We start from the raw sequence: 20,494 nt of genomic DNA, 5'->3' as shown, positions 1-20,494 counted from the left end.
TGATAAAAAGCTAAAAGTTCTTGTCTAGGTCAAGTTTTGAGGCCTCCTAGTTTCTAGCAAGAAGTTTATTCATGTTATTGCACAAACCCTTGGAAGGGTGGTTTGTGTAGCTTGCCAACAAAATTTTTCAATGCGTGTCCTTAAAGGAGGGTTTGCATTGAGGTAGACCTCTCCCGCGACCTCAAAGAATTTGTGGATATTCAAGTTGGTGCACATACCTTCTCTCAAAAGGTACTTTACCTGAACCTGTCGAGCACATGTTACAGGTGTTAGTTGGATGATCACAAGATCAAGGACTACCCCTTGGCCATGCCTCGCAAGTCATCCCCTGCTAAGGAGACATAGACATGTTACAAGCTAGGGTTGTCATTGCACCAAAAGATCGACCTGATAATGCCTAATACAATCACTAGACTTATAGAACATAGGAGGTGGTTAAGCCATGTGAGAAATCTTGAAGAGAAACATAGGCAGTTAGTCCAACAATGCCCCCCTCAGCATTACCTACGGAGATTCAAACCTGTGACCAAGCTCTGATACCACTTGTTACAATCTAGGGTTGTTGTTGCACCAAAAGATTGACCTATTAATGCCCAATACAACTACTAGACTTATAGAACACATGAGGCAATTAAGCCATGTCACGAATCTCGAAGGGGAACATTGGCGATTAGTCCAACAAGGCAAAACTTGCTGATAATAACAAAAAGGATGAGTGGACAATAGTGATGCACAAGACTAAGACTTCCTTACCACCTAAGAAACAAGGGTCTTCTTCTTCCTAGCCTTCTTTGGAGATTATTCCTATTACCACCTCAGTTGCACCTATCACTCTAGTGGTCCAACCACCCATTTCAAACCCTAGTTCCTAGGGAATGGATTCAACTATGATCACTTCTCGACCTACTTGGGTCCACACTTCATAGGCAATTTCTATGGTTTTTCCTCATGGGTCTCAACCCTTGTGTTTCTTGTGTAGCCCTGAAGGTCATGGAAAAGACCTAGGTGTTGGTTTGGAGAAGTAGAGGATCATTTTTATGGGAGTCTCCTCCCCTATAGTCACCTCTAGTTCATTCCTTCACAACAGTTTTTCCTCTCTTAGGAACAAGCATTATATGCAAGGGTTGTTTGCATAAATGTTCGGGGTCTCACCAACATCTCTTGCAAATATTATGTGCAAGATACTAGATGCATGATTGGTATCCTGGATATCCTTTGTCTCCAGGAAGTTGAGATTTAAGATTTCATGTTAAGTGTTGCTTGTCATGTTATTGGTGAGATAGTGCTATATATTCTTCTTAGTATATATGAAGTTGGTCAAGGTAGTTTTTTTTCTCTTCTCTCATCTCGTTTAATTTCTTCTGTTATTACTCATGGTTCTGACCCCATGCACAAGATTGTATGGATTTTGTTATCCTTCCAAAATCATCCCTTTGGGATTGTTAATGTTTATGCTCCAAATGATGTTGTTGAACATTCCCAACTTTGGCGTTGAATGTCAAATTCTCTTCCAGTTGCCACTTGGGGTTTTTGTGGGGACTCTAATATGATTGAGTTGGCATTTTACCATTTTGCTAGATAACTACAGAATAGGAGGCCTAGTATTACATGAAAAATAAATTAGGTCTTTTTAATCCCAATGCTCATTGCCACCAACCTAGTGAGATTTGGTGCACTTGGTCAAATTTTAGGGCTAGCTTTGATAGAATTTTTAAATGGTTTTATTGTGTGATGATTTCTACACATTATTTTTTTCTTTTTTTGAGGAAAGAGCTTTACCTATCATTCCTCTATCGAATGTGACCTTGTTAGATCATTTCCCCATTCTCTTTACTGTCACCTAACAAATAGCTTAGAGGCATCCTTCTAAGACTCATTTTTTTCTCAACACGTCATTGTTGAGTCATGATCCCACTATGGCTAATATTTTATGTGTTTAGAATTTAGAGCCTCAACCCCACACACAATTTGGGTGGATACAATGTTGTAATGATGCCATCACCTGTACAACCATATTTCTCCAGATCTATAGTAGGCATCTTATTTTGTACCACAAACATTTGTATGAAGCCACCACCAAATATTTGTGCATTGCCTTAGATGATCGAGCCTTCAATCCTTTTAATTCATACCTGCAAGTGTGACTTTCCAATCTTCATTGTCAAAAGCAAATTGTTGATAATTATGCAGCTAGGGGAGCCCAAATGAAAGCCTGCCTTCACTAGCTCTAGGTTGAAGACTAGGCTTCTAAAGAATTTTTTCAAGCTCTTTGAGCTCGTCACACCTTTGTAGGGATAAAAAGAATCAAGGATGGGTAGTGGGTTCTTTCAAACCTTCTTGAAATTCTTCAAGCCTTTGTTCACCACTATGAGAAGGTTTTCACTGCTTGGGATTTCACTTCGAAGTGTGAGCAAGTCTTGAAGAAGTGCATTGTTGTTACTTCAAACTTCTTTCGGTTAAGTAGCATACTTTTTGTGAGTAGCTGCTTACCCTTAGTGACCTCAAGGAGGCTATTTTTTCCATGGCCTAGATGATAAGGATCTTGGTTGTGATGCGTTCCCCTACAAATTTTATAAAGTTTTTTGGTGCTCTATTGGGCCTTATCTCCATATGATGTACCTAGAAGAATATGATTCCAAATCATTAGGAAATATTATGAACAAGGGCAACATTAATTTCATGCCTTAATCTGGTGATCTCGAAGACATATGTAATTGGCAACCTATCACCTTGCTGAATGTATCCTACAAAATCATAGGTAAAGCCTTAACGCTCAAAATCCAACATCTTTTGTTGTTGATTGTTCAACCACAATGCAGAATGGTTTTATCATATCCCAATTTATCCTAGACAACATCATTATTGTCTAGGAAGGTATGGAATTGGCCTACAAATCTAACTAGCAAGCTCTTTTTCCTAAAATTGACTTTGCTTAAGCTTATGATCACATAGAATGGTATTTCATTCTGGCTATGCTTCATGCTCTTGGAATTGGACCAATTTTTCTTCAGTCTGTGGAGATGCATTTTAGCAAAGCTTCCACTTACATCACCATTAATGTCAGGAAATTTGAGGCCTTTGGCCTATTCAGACCCATTTGTCAGGGATGCCCTCTGGCTTTTGCTATTTATGTCCTGGCCGCTAAAGGATTTGGCTATTTGTTGGTTCATTCCATTTCTTCTAGATGGGTCCATGTCATTTCTCTTCCGGAGTCCCTGTCTTAGCTGGTCAATGGACATTTTACTGATGACTCCTTTCTCACCCTTATTAAGGATTAAGCAAATGTTAGTAATGCACTTCAATGCTTAGAAACATTATGCTTAGCTTTTGGGTCTTCCATTCAATGACACAAGACACTTTGCTACAAACAATCCTTCATCCCCTCTCCATTGTGGCTTTCTCAACTCTAGTGGAGATGGATCCAACATGGAGAGATGTTTCAATTTCTAGGAATCCCTTTTGTTTTCCAGGCTTTATGGTTGATCTTTGGAATGCTATGTTGGAAAAAATTACTAAAAAGATGGACTACATGCTTACCAAGCCTCTCTCTCTCTCTCTCTCTCTCTCTCTCTCTCTCTCTCTCTCTCTCTCTCTCTCTCTCTCTCTCTCTCTCTCTCTCTCTCTCTCTCTCTCTCTCTCTCTCTCTCTCGTGCTGGGAAGTTCCAAATTTGCTTCAAAGGTTTAGTTATGACTCATGTTTATTACTCTTCTTGTTGGGGCCCCACTAGAGCCTCAAATGCTAAGTTGGAAAAAAATCTCATAGATTTTCTTTAGGCCTAGGATGCGGAAGACCATGGTTTCCACTGAGTTGCTTGGGAGTATTTATGTTTTCCCAAAGAGTCTGGTTGTGTGGGCCTTATCTCCACTAAAAAATAAGAAATTTCTTTATGTGTCAAGTGGGTCCTCAGAGCTCTCTTCGAGGATGAAGTCTAGAAATTTCTCCTCCGACATTGCACTGCCTCTAGCTTTCCTATTCATAGGACGACATGGAAGGGGATAGGTTTTTAGACTCTTCTCATCACCACTGAACCTATGCACATTCAAGGCTCCTTTGTGGTCAAGAGAATCTAGAGAGCTTGGGAGGCGGTCAAGTTATGGCTTCTTGGGTTGGCAATGACTTCAGAGATGGGCTTTCCATAAATCATCATAGTATGTGGTGGTCACCCTTATTTTCTATTGAGGGTGTTCCTTTGGCCATGATTCAAGGTGTTAGTGCTCTGTATTTTTTCAAACATGGCATCAAGACACCCAAAGATTTATTTTCTAGAGTCACCATGAGTATGAAATTTTGGGAAGATATGCAGGTCCAATTTCATCTGACTTGCCTAGATCAACAAATTTTTGATTTACTAGTCTCTTCTTTTCTAGGTCTCACTTGCTTCACAAGCTTGATATTTAGTTAGTCAAGCCTTGGTAGAAGGACTAACAATGGTATCTATGTACTCCTTTTGTCAATTACAAGCCTAAATTGGGATACTTGTGGTTGGTTCGCACTTGCTCATGGTTGAGACTCTCAACCAGTGCTGGCACCTCTACTCCATGCAACAGAATTAGAAATACAAGTTTAACACTATTTACAAATCCATCACTGAGCCAAAGATTACACACTTTTCCTAATGTGTCCTCTTCCAAGGCTTGCCTCTAGGATCGCAGCTCAAGCATCTGGGTATTCGTGACCCTAGTGTCCATTTTGTGGACACCCCGAGTCTTTCTTACACATTTTTTGGTTTTGTTGAAGAGCTCAATATTGTTGGCTTTGGATACTTGTTTTCTTTAGACCCTTAAGGCCAAATCTATTTCTTGGCATATGGTCCTACTTGGGGACTCCACTAGAATACCCTTCAAATTCTCTCAGACTTGGCATGCTTTTAGGCTAGAGATTTTATTTACTTCATGGAAAGATAGAAATGCGGTGCATTTTACTCAAACTTTTCTTGATACCAATGCTTCTATATATTCTAAAGCTTGCATATGTTATCTATTGCTACATATCCAAGTAGAAGCCAACAAGGTGTCCCACCTAAAAAAGCTACTCAATCATTAGTGAAATGCTATGTGTACGATTTCTTAGCTGTCACGAGATTTTTCTTTAGCAGACCAGACTCCACCCTTGGATGCCACCATGGGCATAGCTCTTTAGCTTGCCGCTCGCAGACACCTTGCTCCTAGGCCCCATGCCGCTCTCCTAGCGGTTGGGATGTTTAGTGTCATCACTCTGCCTCTCCACGACATAGCTCTAGGTGGTCCCCAATTGTTCCTCCTACTACTCCTTCCTTTGCTTGTTGATTGATTCCTCCTACTTTGATCCCAAGTGGTCCTTCCCCTACCTAGATCTGTCCATTTTGCCTCCTAGGGTGGAAGAAGAAGATAAAGAAGAAGCTACTATTATTGATGATGATTGGGCTCCTCCTAAGATTCCCTCCAACCCCATAGATCATTGAGGTTTTCATGACTAACAAGATCCTCCTCTGTAGGTTGGCGTTGCTCTAGTCGCCTAAGGGCAGACATTTTTTTTTGATAAATAATTGTTAGTTGTTTCTAACTTTGTACCATGTGGACTCTTGCAGGGTGATCTTGTATTCCCTAGCCCCTTTTTTTAATAAATATGTAACTTTTATTTTAAATTTAATTGAGAACAGATTGTTCATAAAAAATAAAAATAAAAAGTAAAGAGATATATTCTAATATGCCAAAAAAATTCTATTAAATGACAAAGAGGAATTCAAACTCATCTTAAGGACTAATAGAGGAAACACAATCATATTAGAAAATGGATTTTTTTTTCATTCAACAAAAAATAACTAAACTAGATTTGTAACTTTCAAGCTAAATTTTGATTACTAAAAACATATGCGAAGTCCCAGGAATAGGCTAGTTTTGGGTTATGGGTTGACCCTTGCCTTATCTACACAAAAATGTGTGAATCCAAAGTTCTATTAGAGATTATAATCCTAGATCTATAATTCTTGATTATGTAGATCCAAAATTTGATGAATTTTCTGCCACACAAAGGGAAAATGAAAATTGTTGAGGGGGAGGGTCTTTCCTTAGTCAAGCCCCCGTGTAGGAATAAAAATAAAAATAAGAAAGCATGTAAAAGAAAGAAAAATATAAATATTCACCTCATTTGTCAAACCTCCATTAATGGATTTGAATTTACTATCCATAAAGATGTATGAATACTTTTATGTAGATGTATGTATGATGTAAGATGTCTTCACCAATACGATAAATCTATAAGTGCCAAATCATAGATCCATGGATATAATTATGCTGAAGTGCTCAAATGCTTGAGTGTTTGTGTAATGTTTATGAATGCCAATGTCCTTCTTATGACTAACTCCACTATCTCTAATAAAGAGATAAGCTAGATCTTGTTAGAAATAGGAAATATAGAGACCAGGGAGGGGGGTGAATCAGTATTCCAACACTTTTTACCGAATTATGGATTTCAACAGTAAACTATTGCATCATGCATAAACTAGTGAATTGAAAAACATTAAAGAACATCCCACAAAGAAACTCATAACACCATTTTTTTTACTAAGGAAAACTTGGCGAAGGGAAAACCCTAGTGGGGATGGTACCCACAAAATGATCCACTAGTCCAAAGCACCTTGTAAAAGGTTTTGACCTTGTTAGGAGCCTATTACATACATATAGTGTATTTGTCCTTGTTAGAGGACTTGACCTTGTTAATGGTCTCAAACCTTTTAGGATTTGTGTTATAAAATAAGCTCATAGCTCTACAACAATATACAAATTTACATGTAGTATAGAGAAAGTACCAAAAGGTTGACTATACTAATATCTCAAATATTTGATGAGCCCTCTTTTGTTCCTTACATCTAATCATGCCCATATACGTTTTATCTTCTCTGACCATTAAAAAATTCTCAAATCATTACAAACAAATCCCATACAACATAGTCATAGCATAACTTAATCATGTATTTCTTTGCATATCAAAAAGTCCTTCCTTTATACCTTTTTCCTTAACTCTTAATTCAGTCATCCTACATAACCAAGTAACATGTTATCACAACATAAAAGTAAGGGCAGTAGGTGCAAGAAGTTGGGTCTCACTTTTGGGCAAAAAGTGGATGTGTTTGGAATCTACTTTTTGAATATGTAATTTATTTGTGTACCCATATGATGGATTTTTTTCTTGGTATGGATCTTTAAAAACCACTTTTTCAAAATCCCTGTTTCAGGACCATACCACACTTGTGTACGGGCACCATAATTTGACACAAATAAATGAATTTTCATAAATCCTTTTAAAGGGAGTTACCTAATACACCTAAGATTGATGACAATATTTTTTCTTAATTTTTTATTGAGTAATTTTATTATTAATAATTATTAATTGGCTATAAAGATGAATTTTAAAACCTCTCGTGTATAGACACCATAATTTGATCAAAATTTAATTTAAAAAAAAATTAAAAAAATTTAACGTTAAAAGAATTGTATGTAGATTGATGACATATAAATTAATTTAAGAAAAAGTATAAAATAAAAGATTATTAAAGTTTTAGTGAACTTCACTATTTTACATTTAGGTACCACCTTTCATTGAAAAATAATGCAACAATAGTAAATAAAATCATAGCACTATAAAATTTATATTTCTGAAATCAAGATGGTAAGAGCTCTAATGAGTTTTTGTTTCATAAAAAAATTTGATCGGGAAGAACCTCTAAAAATTATAGCAAGGTGTGAATTTGTCAAAGTAATGCCTTAGTCAAATCTTGAGAGGTCAAGGCATAGGCTTGGTAGGAGGAAAAAATTCCAAACCAAAATCTGAGATAGGAGGAAAAAATCCTGCCCAATGTTCTACAAAACAGGCACCTATTATTTAAGTTCAAAATTGTCAAATCGGCACATAAAATTCTCCCCCCCCCCCCCGCCCACCCCCCCCACCACCCCCCCCCCCCCCCCCCCCCCCCCCCCCCCAAAAAAAAAAAAAACAGAATTTTTAGAAATGGGTACCCATTTCTAAAAAATACAAATTTTTTATGTTTTCAAAAATGGGTACCCATTTTTTGAAAATAAAAAACATGTACCCAATTTTTTTAAAAATGGGTGCCCATTTTTAAAATTTTGGATTAGGCACCCAAGCCTAAAATGGGTAACTGTTTTTTTAAAACAAATACTCGTTTCTAAAAAGAGTGCGATCTCAATTCATGGACTTCTGCAGTATTGAGACCTAACTTCTTGCTTCTACCTAGGGTTAACGTTCAAAATGTTGTCCCTACATTACCAAGTCCTTGGATTGACAAGTCAATTTAATGACTTAGCCAAAATACACATTTTGTCCCATATAATTTGCCTCTGTGATATAAAACTGCTTTTTGATTATCCAATCATAACTTATGCCAAATATCATAGTAACATAAGTGAACTTATGTATATCATATATGCTCCATAGGTAAGTGCACCAAGTTGTGGTGCCAAAAGGGCGATATAAGTCAACACCTTTTTTCTAAAATCAACATTTTCTGAACTTCAACAAGAATTTGAAGATAGTTACAATCAAAATTTTAAGATATGACAAAAACAAAACTGGTAGTCCTTTGAATCTAGTTTCTAGACTACTTTTTTTTTTTTCAAAATGGTTTAGTTTTAGGTCCTCAAAAAAGAGGGCCACAAAAAGTAGTACTGTTTATTTAGGAAAAATATAACACAGTACAAAGTGTGACCCCCCTAAAATTTTTACTCTTTTTTTGAAATTCTTTAATCGCACCTAGTTAAAAGTTACCTAACACTGTGTAGTTTATCCTAGATTTTTTGGGTAATTTTATAATGTGTATTTTATTTTTTATGAATTTTTTAATTGGACACATCCCAAAAATGTGAACTATCTGTGTACTCCCCCCTAGAAATGATTGAAAACTAATCTAAAATCAAAACTTCCTTTTTTCAAAGTGTGTAGAATGGAGTCTATTTTCTAAAAAACTAAGTTGATTCGAAATTCAATGAATGAGCTAAAATCTATAGCCCAATTAGTACATGTTGGTTTTTGACAAAAAATGGACATACATTCAAAAGAAATTATAGTTGAAAGACTTGAAATAGTTCAAATAAAAAATAAATTATATGGTTATATAGCTAACATAGAGACCTATAATGTCATGTACCGTGATTTTATCGATGCTCAACCATGAGAAAACTTGAAGGAGAGCACACAAGAAAAATCAATCATTTTTTGTATGTTTGCAACAAAACATGTCTTAGACTAGTTTAGAGACTCCAAACTTTTGGGTTGGATCCTGTTATCCATTTTTGCGCCCCCCCCCCCCCTGCCAAAAGTTTAATTTTGAATGTTGCCCCATCTAACGGCTACCCGCCAAATTTATGATATTTTAATGCCCAAGGTATTTTAATGTTTTGCCTCGCCGGCGTGCAACTTTCCTCGCCTTCAGATCTTCTTAAATCGATGATCACTGCATGCTCGCATTATCAAGATGCGAGGGACTTTAAAATTGTGAGAATACCCCTTTCTGATGCGTAGACAACATGATGTCATGCGGGGTCTTCGCCAAGTTTCAACGCGCAAGTTACGGGCACTATCAGATCGAGGTAGATCAACGGATGGCGCTACGTCGCTATGGAAACTTGCACGGTCCTTTGCCATAGCGACATAGCGAGGTTTTTCCGCGTGTTAGGTGGGTCCCTCTTTGCCTGGTTGTTTCTTTGGCATCGATTTTGGATAAATCAACAAAGGGCGCTATCGAAAAATCCATGCTTCTCGCTGTTAGCGACATAGCGCCCCGATAGAAAATGATACGTCAGCAACATCAGGAAGGAAGGTGGGTCCCAGGTATGCCTCATCAGATATTAGTGATGTAACTAGGTCCTCGTTGGCAGTTGATCAGTCTTTTCATTAGCTAAGGCATGACTATGTGGAATGTGGGCCCTGCGAGGACTTGTTAGACAGTTTGGCACGTGGTCGGTTCTCATTGGTTAGTACATTGATAAGTCAAATCTATCTTGCTTGCCGTCAGATCTTCCCTGGATCCATGGCAGGGGCTATCTCACTATGAAGAACTGCGAGAATTTTAACCATAGTGACATAGCGCCTTGGTGACATGTGGCAAGTGGGTTTGTTTTCGTCTTGTGGGCCATAGGATGAACAGGTGGTGGCTGAGCTGGCAGATTGGTTGGTGCCTGCTTCCCTACATTTTGAGCTTTTTCAGACCTTCTAACAATGCGGGAAAGCGGGTTGTTGACACGCGTCCAGGTGGTGTCATGGAGTGTAGTCGTGTAGGTTCAAAGAGCGCAAGTTATGTTCATTGTCTGATGCAAACAGATCAAGGGTTGACGCTTTCCTGCATTATCAAGATGCGATATGTTTTAAAAATGTGGGAATGCCCCTTTCTGACGCGTGTCCCAAGTGACGTCACGACGGATGTGTTAGGAATAAGGTGTCTCAACCTTGTATAATTCCTATTCTTATTATTTGTTTTGTAAAATGTATTTCTTGCAAATAATGTTGATGTGTCGACATCTTGAATTGTGTGTAAAGAGATCATGACTAAAACGGTTATGACAGATTCCTATGACACGTAAGAGCTATGTTAGGAAGATTTAATGACAGGTGAAGACATGTGGCAACTAAGATATTTGAGTACTGTACACTCTACCCCAATAGTGGGGTTCGGGGCATCGCCCCAAAAAAATTTTTGGGGTTACTATTTTCTCGGAGAATGGTAAAACCCTAATTTTGTTTACCTTTTGGGAGTAGCCCTAAAGTGAAGCGCATGTTATAAGCATTTTTAGGGTTGCGAAGAGATGCGATGCGAAAAAGGGTATTGCGAGTAGCTACTGGAGTCTTCTATTGGTGATGTTGAACTTGCATTGCAAGTGTATTGTAACCTCGTGTTGAAGATAATACATTGTGCAGGTTCTGAAGGGGTGGGGTTGTTTTACCGAAAGGTTTTTTCCCACCGGCAAATCCTTGTGTTATGTGTTCCTTTCTCTGTCTATTTTCTGTATGCATGGTTCGCTGCAATATTGTTGTTTACATGATATTGAATCTGTAAGTGTAGAAGATTTTAATAGGATTTTCATCATACTTTCCTTATGAGATTAGTGTAGGAAGTTGTTTCTGCACTTGAGTTTCCTTACAGGATGGTCGCAGAGGTTTCAGAGCGCACGTTTCGATCACCATCGGATCTTCAAGGATTGAGGGTTGGCGTATTCCCACATTATCAAGGTGTGAGGAAGTTATAAAATGTCAAAAAATAGGTGGAGGGCACATGTTCGAGATGACGTCATTAGCCCATCCTCCTCACAGCTAGACACTGGATAAGCCCTCGCCGTCCGATGTAATCTGATCCACGGTTGGCATTATCGCGCTACTGAAAGTTGCTCATTTTTTACCATAGCAACATAATGCCTTGTTGCCACGTGTCCCTGTGGGGCCTATCTCTTTGGGATCGCCAGGTATGGTACGATTGCTGAGTCAGATGCTAGGTGTGCTGAGGTGTTTCGTGGACCCTAAAGGTTAAGGACAAAGCACAAGAAATGACGAGTCTTCACGATCATCAAATTAAGGAAGATCCACGACGGGCGCTATCGCGCTATGGGAAATTTCTCGAAGGATATCCATAGCGACATAACGCCTCAGCGACACGTGTCTTTGTAGGCTCGACCAAAGTTGATAGTTAAAGGGCTGGCGCAGTTATGTTGTAGGCCGTCACGGTCAGGGTTTAAGAGGTCTGCGCAGTTGGTAAAGAAAGGGGGCAGTCAACTCAAAAAGACCCCGTGAGGTGGCAAAAAGAAAGAGGTTCATTGGCCCACGTGGCTCCTACTGCTTACAGGTCTCATTTGACTTGTTGACTATGTTGACTCCCAGTCCAGAAATAGGGGAAATTAAGAGTTTTACACGAATTTGATCTTCATGATCTACTCTAGCTACTAGAAGTGAATGCGAAACATACAGGAACACTCTACCACCCCGATCCAATCTATCTACCTGGTCAGAATGGCTTAATGGCGCCGTTTCTATCTTCTTAAGGCCCCGTTCCAACCAAGATCAAAAATCATTGCATCTGGATCTACATCCAGATTAGGTTTTTTCATGATTATTCCCTGTAGGACTTGATGGTGGTGGTTGTAGGATAGTTTTGGAGGGAAAATCTCAGTTATGCCTGAACTATAAAGGCATTTTTTGTAAATTTTGTAAAGGTCAGATCATTCTCTGTTGCTCTCTGCTATTGCTCTGCAACTCCAGTGTAAAAATTCCCTTTGCCTCTGAACTGCATAAATTCTGCCTTATCTCTTTCAGCCATTGGGTGTAAAGTGCAAGAACTCTTTGCCTCCACTAGTGTTTTGTGGAAATTTGTAATCTGCATGACTGTATCTCCTTGGTCTATGAATGATAATATAAGTGAATCTCTCTTCCTTGTGTCATTCATTCTGGTTTTCTGATCTACATGTGATTATTAGATTAAAGCAAGTCTAAATGTGTATATCCTTAATTTCATTCTGATTCAATAGTGCATATATGGGCAGAGATTGGTCTGAACACTCTATTTTGGTGCATCACCTCTTTAGATTAGATTAGGTAGATTTGCTTTTCGTGCATTCTTTCTCCCTTTTCCTCTCCAAGAGTAGTTAGGTGCATCCTGATAGTAAGAGGAAGCCGGCCTTCTTCGGAGACTCAACCCTCACAGTTCAAGTCCCACAACTTGGAGGTTGTTTCCATGTTTCACTAGGTTGTCCTCATGCATAGGCAAAACCAAGCCTTTGGCTTGGTAGAATGCAACGCTTTGAATAGCACGTTGCATGCTATAGCATGCACACACTATTTAAAACTTTTTAAAATTTGGGTCTTAATAGTGAGTACGTGCTTTAGTGTGCACACACTATTAAGACCTAAATTTCAATAAAGAGGGAAGGAGAGAGGCAGAGAGGGTAGAGAGTGAGAGAGATTAGAAGATGTGAAGAGAGTAGGAGGTGGGATAGGGAGAGTGGGAGAAATAGAGAGAGAGAGAGAGAGAGAGAGAGAGAGAGAGAGTAGGGGATCAGAGAAGGTAGGATAAGGAGAGAAGGATGGAGAGAGAGAAAGAGAGAGTAAGGGATGGGAGAGAAAGTGAGAGAGAGAGAGAGAGTAGGGGATGGGAGAGAAAGAGAGAGAGAGAGTAGGGAGATAGAGAGAGGGATGGGTGTGTGTGTGTGTGAGAGTAGGGGATGTGAGAGAGAGAGAGTAAGAGTAGGGGATGGGAGAGAGAGAGAGTAAGAGAGAAAGGGGATGGGAGAGAGAGAAAGTGAGAGTGAGAGTAAGGGGATGGGAGAGAGAGAGAGAGAGAGAGAGAGGAGAGAGAGAAGAGAGAGAGAGAGAGAGAGAGGGGATGGGAGAGAGATAGAGAGAGAGTAGGGGATGGGAGAGAGTAGGAGATGTGGGAGAGAGAGAGGTAGGTAGTGGGAGAGAGAGAGGGGATGGGAGAGAGAGTGAGAGTGAGAGAGAGAGTGGAGGCTAGGAGAGAGAGTAGGGGTGGGAGAGAGGAGGGGGGTGAGAGAATGAGAGAGAGTAGGGATGGGGGAGAGAGGGTGAGAGAGAGAGTAGGTGGGTGGGAGAAAGAGAGAGAGAGAGAGAGAGTAGGGGATGGGAGAGGGGAGAGAGAGAAAGAGAGAGTAGGGGATGGGGGAGAGAGAGTAGAGAGGGAGAGAGAGAGAGAGTGGGTGGTGGGAGAGGAAGAGTGAGAGAGAGAGAGAGAGAGAGGGGGATGGGAGTGTGTGAGAGTAGGGGATGGGAGAGGGGAGAGAGAGAGATAGAGAGAGAGGGGGGATGGGAGTGTGTGTGTGTGAAAGAGAGAGTAGGGGATGGGAGAGGGAGTGGGAGAGGGAGAGTGTGTGAGAGAGAGAGGGATGAGAGTGTGTGTGCGAGAGAGAGAGAGAGAGTAGGGGATGGGAGAGGAGAGAGAGAAAGAGGGGGCGATGGGAGTGTGTGTGTGTGTGAAAGAGAGAGAGAGTGGGGGATGGGAGAGGGGAGAGAGAGAGTAGGGGATGGGAGAGAGAGGGGGGATGGGAGTGTGTGTAAGAAAGAGAGTAGGGGATGGGAGAGAGTGTGAGAGCATAAGAGAGAGAGTAGGGGGTGGCAGAGAGAGAGTACAAGATGGGAGAGAGAGTGAGAGAGAGTAAGGGATGTGAGAGAGAGAAAGAGTAGGCGGTGGGAGAGGGAGTGGGAGAGGGAGAGCGAGTGAGAGAGTAGGCAGTGAGAGAGGGAGTGGGAGAGGGAGGGCGAGAGAGAGGGTAGGGGATGGGAGAGAGAGAGTGGGCAGTGCGAGAGGGAGTGGGAGAGGGACATAGAGAGAGAGTAGCCAGAGAGAGAGAGAGAGAGAGAGAGAGGAGAGAGAGAGAGAGAGAGGAGAGAGAGAGAGAGAGAGAATCAATTATAGATGTGTTGGGATTTTTTAAGCTCTTGCTCTCTCATCTTGATGATGAATCACGTAGTGTGATTCAAAATGTTGATGGTAAAAATTACAACACAATCTAATCTAGAAGCAATTACGAACAATTTTAATGGATTGTGGGAAATTTGATCTTTATGATAATTGTTATTTTGTATTTCTCAAAATGAATAAATAAAAAATTGCATCATTTTATTATTGTTTGACATCAATATTTGTCTACTCATTTTCATTAACAAAAGAGACAATTATTAAAAAAAAAATTTGATTCTTCTATTTACAAATAATATAAACATAAGAATTAAAAAACTTCATTTGTATATTCTCATTCACTTAGTTCACATTAATCTTCAAACTCATACAAATATATCATGTAAAATAATATGATAATATTAAGACACCTAATTTATAATATTACTCAATAAAAAATACATCAAGAATTATAATTAGCATCTTATAATGGATTTCTCAATTTATACTCAACATGGATTTGATTTTCTATTAATATTATTATTATATCAATCTAGATAGAAAAGGATGTGGCTATCCTCCTTACAAACTGTAGGGTTGACCAATTTTCAAAAATTCAAAAATATCATAGATTTTTCTAAAAATTACAGCATTTGATCTTCATGATTTGCATAGTTTGTAGTCAAAAACGACAAAAAATTTGGGAAAAAAATCACTGTGTTATCCTGAATCTGAAAACAAACAAAATTGACTTTGTTTTGTCTTTAGTACAATTTCTGTATTCGAGCTTCTGGGTGTGATTGTGTATGATTTTTAACATCAACGTTTCCGATCATACTCTATGATCCATCATCAAGATGATAATGAGAGAGTTAAGAAAAAAAGAATGATCCTGATGATGGATCATAGAGTAAGATTCGAAACATTGATGTTAAAAATCATAAACAATCACACCCATAAGCTCCAATACAGAATTTTATGGATTGTAGAAATCTGTTACAATTTAGTACAATTCGTCTAGAGATTAGACTATCCTTTTACAAACACTCATACTAGTAGAGTTTTGAAAGCTTACTGCTACCTTGCTAGTAACATCGCTATAGCTAATCCATGTGGGCTATAGCTATTCTTTAGGATCCAACTGCTCAAATTCATAGCTATTCTTTAGGATCCAGTTGCTCAAATTCATCGGTACCAAACCATCCTGTCACACCACTGACGCTTTCCGAGTCATAATGTACACATAAAAATGCATAACAGCTAATCTAGTCACATGGGAGTACGCTTCCGACAAGATAGAGGAAATATCAGACTACATTAATGTTTACACTGTCCGACAAAGAAGATCCTGGATTAGGGGGCACTGGAATCTCCACTGTTCCTTCAAGCATCTGAACAACTCTCTTAATCGATGGCCTGAGAGAAGGATCTTCTTGAACGCACCAAAGCCCCACCAACACCATTCTTTCCAACTGTTTTGCCTCCACAGCTGTGCTCTCCTGCTGCTCAACTAATTTTGCAAGTCTCCCACGTTGGAGGCAGATGCAAACCCAGTCGGACAACATTATCTGATCGTGATCTGGAACATCCAACTGCAACATTTTCCTGCAGCAGATGACTTCAAGGAGCACCACGCCGAAGCTATAAACATCCACCTTCACAGAAACTGCCGTACTTTTCTGCCACTCGGGCGCCATGTAACCCATGGTGCCACGGGCCAAAGTAAACGTCCTCGTTTGTTCCACCCCGAGCAGTTTCGATATACCAAAGTCAGATATCTTGGGACAGTAATTCTCACCAAGCAAAATATTTTGAGGCTTTATGTCACAATGGATTATATGGGCTCTGCACTCTTCATGCAAATAGAGTATCCCTCTCGCAGTCCCCAAAAGAATCTGAACACGCAGCTCCTAATCAAGACCATTTGTGCCCTTAAACACACGGCTGTCAAGAGATCCGTGGGGCATGTACTCGTACACCAGAATCCTATGGGACCCCTCGTCGCAGAAACCATAGAGTTGAACAAGGTTTTTGTGATGGCTTGCTCCAATAATACCCACCTCCGTTCTGAACTCCTTTTCTCCATCTCGGGTATTATTCTCTCTCTTCAGCTGATCGTCAAGCCTCTTCACAGAAATCGCTCTTCCATCTGATAAAACGCCCTTGTAGACCGTCCCAAAGGTCCCCCTTCCTATTTCTATCTTGAACCCTCCAGTTGCAGCTTCTAGCTCTTGATAACTAAACGCCTTGAGCCCCATCGGATTAACCTTATGGTCCTCTTTCGACGATCTCATCTTGGGTCGGCATATCAACAACCAAACGAACAACACAATTGCTGCAATAACTAAGGAGCAACCCATAAGGCTCATCCCAACAACTGCAAGCCCTTTTCCGTTATTCTCCTTCACTGTTATTACCTTTGGAGGCGGCGGGGGCACAGCTTCAGAAACTCCGCTGTAGACTTTTACATAGGATGTTCTTGTAGGGCTTGCAACGCCATTTCTGAGAGGCATCGCTTTCTTCCAACAATGTCCACCGTCGTCAAGATCGGCATAGATGGCCACTGTGCAGAAGCAATCATCAATGCACGCCTTCTGGCAGGCACTATTGTTTGTTGATTTTATTTCCTGGTAATCGTTTCCAGACCAATCAATCTGCTCAATCGCCACCATTTCTGCGCCGGTCGTACCGCAGTTCTGTAACTGCGATGCGTTCTGAGTGCATCCCTTCGATTGCGTTTCGGTGTCGACGAAGTGGAATCCCGGAGCACAGGAACATTTGTGTGATTGGCCGGAAACTTGGCATATTCCGTTGAGGCCGCAGACTCCATTAACCTCATCAGCACTAGTGGATGCACAAGGATTGTCCTGAGCCAACAGGTATGTGATCATAAACAGATTGATGACACAGATGATGTGGAACAGTTTTCTTCTGAATCCCATTCTCGGAGAACTCACAAAATGAATGAATGGCAAGTTCACGCCGATCGAATATTGGAACGGGGAGTCTACTTTGAAGTGGAAAAACCTATTCTTGCACGGCACGGGAAGGTTGTCTGGAGAGAAAATTTAAGGCTTGGCGTGTCCTTAATGGCGATGAAGGAACCAGGAAATGATGGTTGCTCAGTTGTCTATTCCTGAGCCATTGACTTTACTAGGCTCTGCTTGAATCTCTATCACTATCAGAATACACAGGAAGATGGTTTAACACGGCGTTAAACACGGGTGCGATTAGCGCAATAAAGACGACAGGGCCGTGGTTCTCGGGCAGATGGTGTTAACCATGTGATATCTTTGTAGTCAATATCGATATCTTTGTAGTCAATGCATCAAAATGGCTGTATTTTATAATTTATTAATCATTTGAAATTTGAAAGATAGTGGATTTATAATTTTAATTTAATATTAAATAACAGATTAATATCTATTCTGTCTGCTGATAGACTCTTCCTTTTCTTTTACATCTTTTTTTTTCACTCTCTATTATTAGTCTTTTGTCTTATAGGTGTATATGAGCAATGTTAGTATGCTAATAAAAATCAAATTTAAATAAAGCTTCTACAAACTAAACAAAATCTATAAACTTCAAGATAGACTAAGATGAGCTCTCAATTGAGAACATGAGCCATTAATGGGCTCTCTCAATGAGAAGCTCTCTTGTTGAGTGGCTTTGTCTAAATAGATAGGATGTATGCTCAAGCTTATGCTTCAAAAAGGGTTTCAAATGGAGTTGGAATTTGAGTGTGAGTGTATGGTTTTGATGTAAAATGGCTTCTTAAAATGTCATTATGGCTTTATTTCATGGATTGTGTTCTTTTGCAAAGGGGAAGGATCCAATTTATAGGCAAGAGGCTTGGGAGATTAAGGGCTAAGATGCAAGGATGGGGAAAAACTCATGAAGGGCTCAGATTGCATGAGAGGATATCACATGGATTGTGCTTCTTTACAGCCAATCAGGGAGTGACACATGTCACAGGGTGAGAGGATGGAAGAAAGGGGGAGGATGAGTCAACAAAGGAGGCTCAAGGGATAAAATCTTCATAAAGACCCTCATAATGGCTTGTAAGAGCAATGAAAGGGCTTGGAAGAGTCATTTATGACCTAGTGGGCTTCATAAAGTTTTATGGTTGAGATATTTTGAGGGAGATGAGAGGAATTTTGACTTGAGCTTGATTATGAATGTTTTAAGCTTGCTTATGATTGTGCAAATGATTAGAGGATGGATTATGATAGTTTAGGATTAGCTTAAGGATAGACAAGTGGATGGCATTTAATGAGGGTGGGTGAAGGAAGAGATATTTGTTAACTTTAGTTTGGGTTAGTAAGTCTTAACCCATGTTTAGGGAATGTGACAAGGTTAGGAGGGGATTAGGATTAGGTTTAAAGACATCTTCTAGAAGAGTCTAGACTTTGGATGAGGATAAAAACTTTCTAGAATAGTCTAGAACTTCCTAGGATGAGGATGAAGACTTTCTAGAAGAGTCTAGAACTTCTTAGGATGAGGATAAATTAGATTTTTAGGAGGGTTTGGGTTGAGGAGATATTTATTAAAACTTTTTAAATAAACATGAGGATTAATATTTAATCTTAATTAAATATTTTGAGTTGGGATTAGAGGTAAGAAATGATGAGATTAGCTTTTAATCAAAATTAAAGAAGGATTAGAAGATTTTGGAAGAGGTTAGTGGTCTTAAGGAAATTGGCCAAGTTTTGGGCAAAAAATATTTTTTAAATTTATTTTGAGTTTTTTGGTCAATTTATTAATTAAATAATTAATAAATAAAGAAATAATGTTTAAATAAGATTTAAACATTTTTGGGAGGGATTCCTTAATTAAATATTTTAAATTAAGATAAAGGGATTTATTGACATAAAAATTAATTTATAAATGATGATGTCATCAGAAACTTTTTCAAAAAATAAAATACTTTATTTTCTAAAGGATTTAGGTGTCTACAATAGGGAACTAATGTCCCTCATGCATTAATCTTGGGATGAAAGAAAATCTAAGATTGGAAGTTTGAAATTCTTTTATTAGTCTCTATCGTAGGAGATTAAAGTTTTCGTGTGCATTATTCTCAATTAATCTTTCTTTAAAAACTGTGCCACTAACTTTTAACCTTTGTTTTTGCTCATTTTATTATATGAATTAATTTTTTAGCCTGTTATTTATATTTTTTGATTGGCTGAAACTATTTTTACAAGTAGTATTTTTCTAATGAATTAACAAAATTAATGAAAATTTGCATGTGTGCGCATATGGCATTTAGAAAATAGATTACATGCATCGTTTATCTTTCTACATTTGGGTTGCATGTAAAGACATACTGAAGAAAAGCCTAGACAATTTCTCGCTATTTGTAGGATATCTAATGGTAATATAGATTATGCCTACCAATAAGTTGATATAGAGCTGATTTTTTAGAGGATGAAATTATAAGTCTATTGCTTGGCCTTGAAGCCATCGGTTTCTATTTTTATGGTGATGTTATAGGAGGGTTTTGAGAGTGAAATCAGGGACTATGGTTTGGTGTTGTTTAACTGGGCGCCTCAAGTACTAGTTCTTTCTTGTGCATCTATAGATGTTGTTTTGTGGCTTGCACTCTAGGTTTAATGATTTTTAGCTTGGTTGTTGATTAATTTGGTTGCAGGTTCCAATCGAGTGTCACTAGTCAAATTTAATTTATTTTAAATGTGAATGATTATGAATTCTATTGGCCCAAATTTGTAGCCTCCTTCAAGAGGAGTTTGTAGTGGTAGATTTGGTAATAACATCTGAACATGGGAAAGTTCTAAAGAAAGAAATTACGCATCAGACATATGTATTTCCAGAGGTTTAGGTAGAAACTATAGACAATTATTTTTCCAAATTCTAGTCTGTAGGTTTTGGAAAGGATAGAGATCAAGTAAAATCTCTATAAGATTGCTAAGAAAAGTTACTAGATTAGCCAAAGAGAAAGGTATTTTTCTAACAGCTGGTCGAAAACTTTGTTCTCAAATGGGGAACATTCTTCTTCTCAAAATAAATTACTAAATTAATTACTTTCTTTTATATGTTTGCCTTATAGATCAGTTATTTGTTTTCTTTAGAGATTGATAATTGAA

At 38.9% G+C, this 20,494-nt stretch overlaps 1 protein-coding gene across 1 annotated transcript; it reads right to left on the bottom strand.

The window, feature by feature from the left end:
- Positions 1-15,349: 15,349 nt before the first annotated feature.
- Positions 15,350-17,759, bottom strand: LOC149547167 (G-type lectin S-receptor-like serine/threonine-protein kinase LECRK3). Its single transcript, XM_089791533.1, has one exon. It carries the CDS (start codon positions 17,330-17,332, stop codon positions 16,301-16,303), a length of 1,032 nt encoding a protein of 343 aa, XP_089647659.1. The 5' UTR covers positions 17,333-17,759; the 3' UTR covers positions 15,350-16,300.
- Positions 17,760-20,494: the final 2,735 nt, after the last annotated feature.

Source organism: Cupressus sempervirens, chromosome 7 (assembly GCF_028749045.1).
Source record: "Cupressus sempervirens isolate cs-2001-9-10 chromosome 7, ASM2874904v1, whole genome shotgun sequence".
Classification (NCBI taxonomy): domain Eukaryota; kingdom Viridiplantae; phylum Streptophyta; class Pinopsida; order Cupressales; family Cupressaceae; genus Cupressus; species Cupressus sempervirens.
The sequence above is the reverse complement of the archived record's forward strand: the minus strand, read 5'-3'. Positions and strand labels throughout refer to the sequence as shown.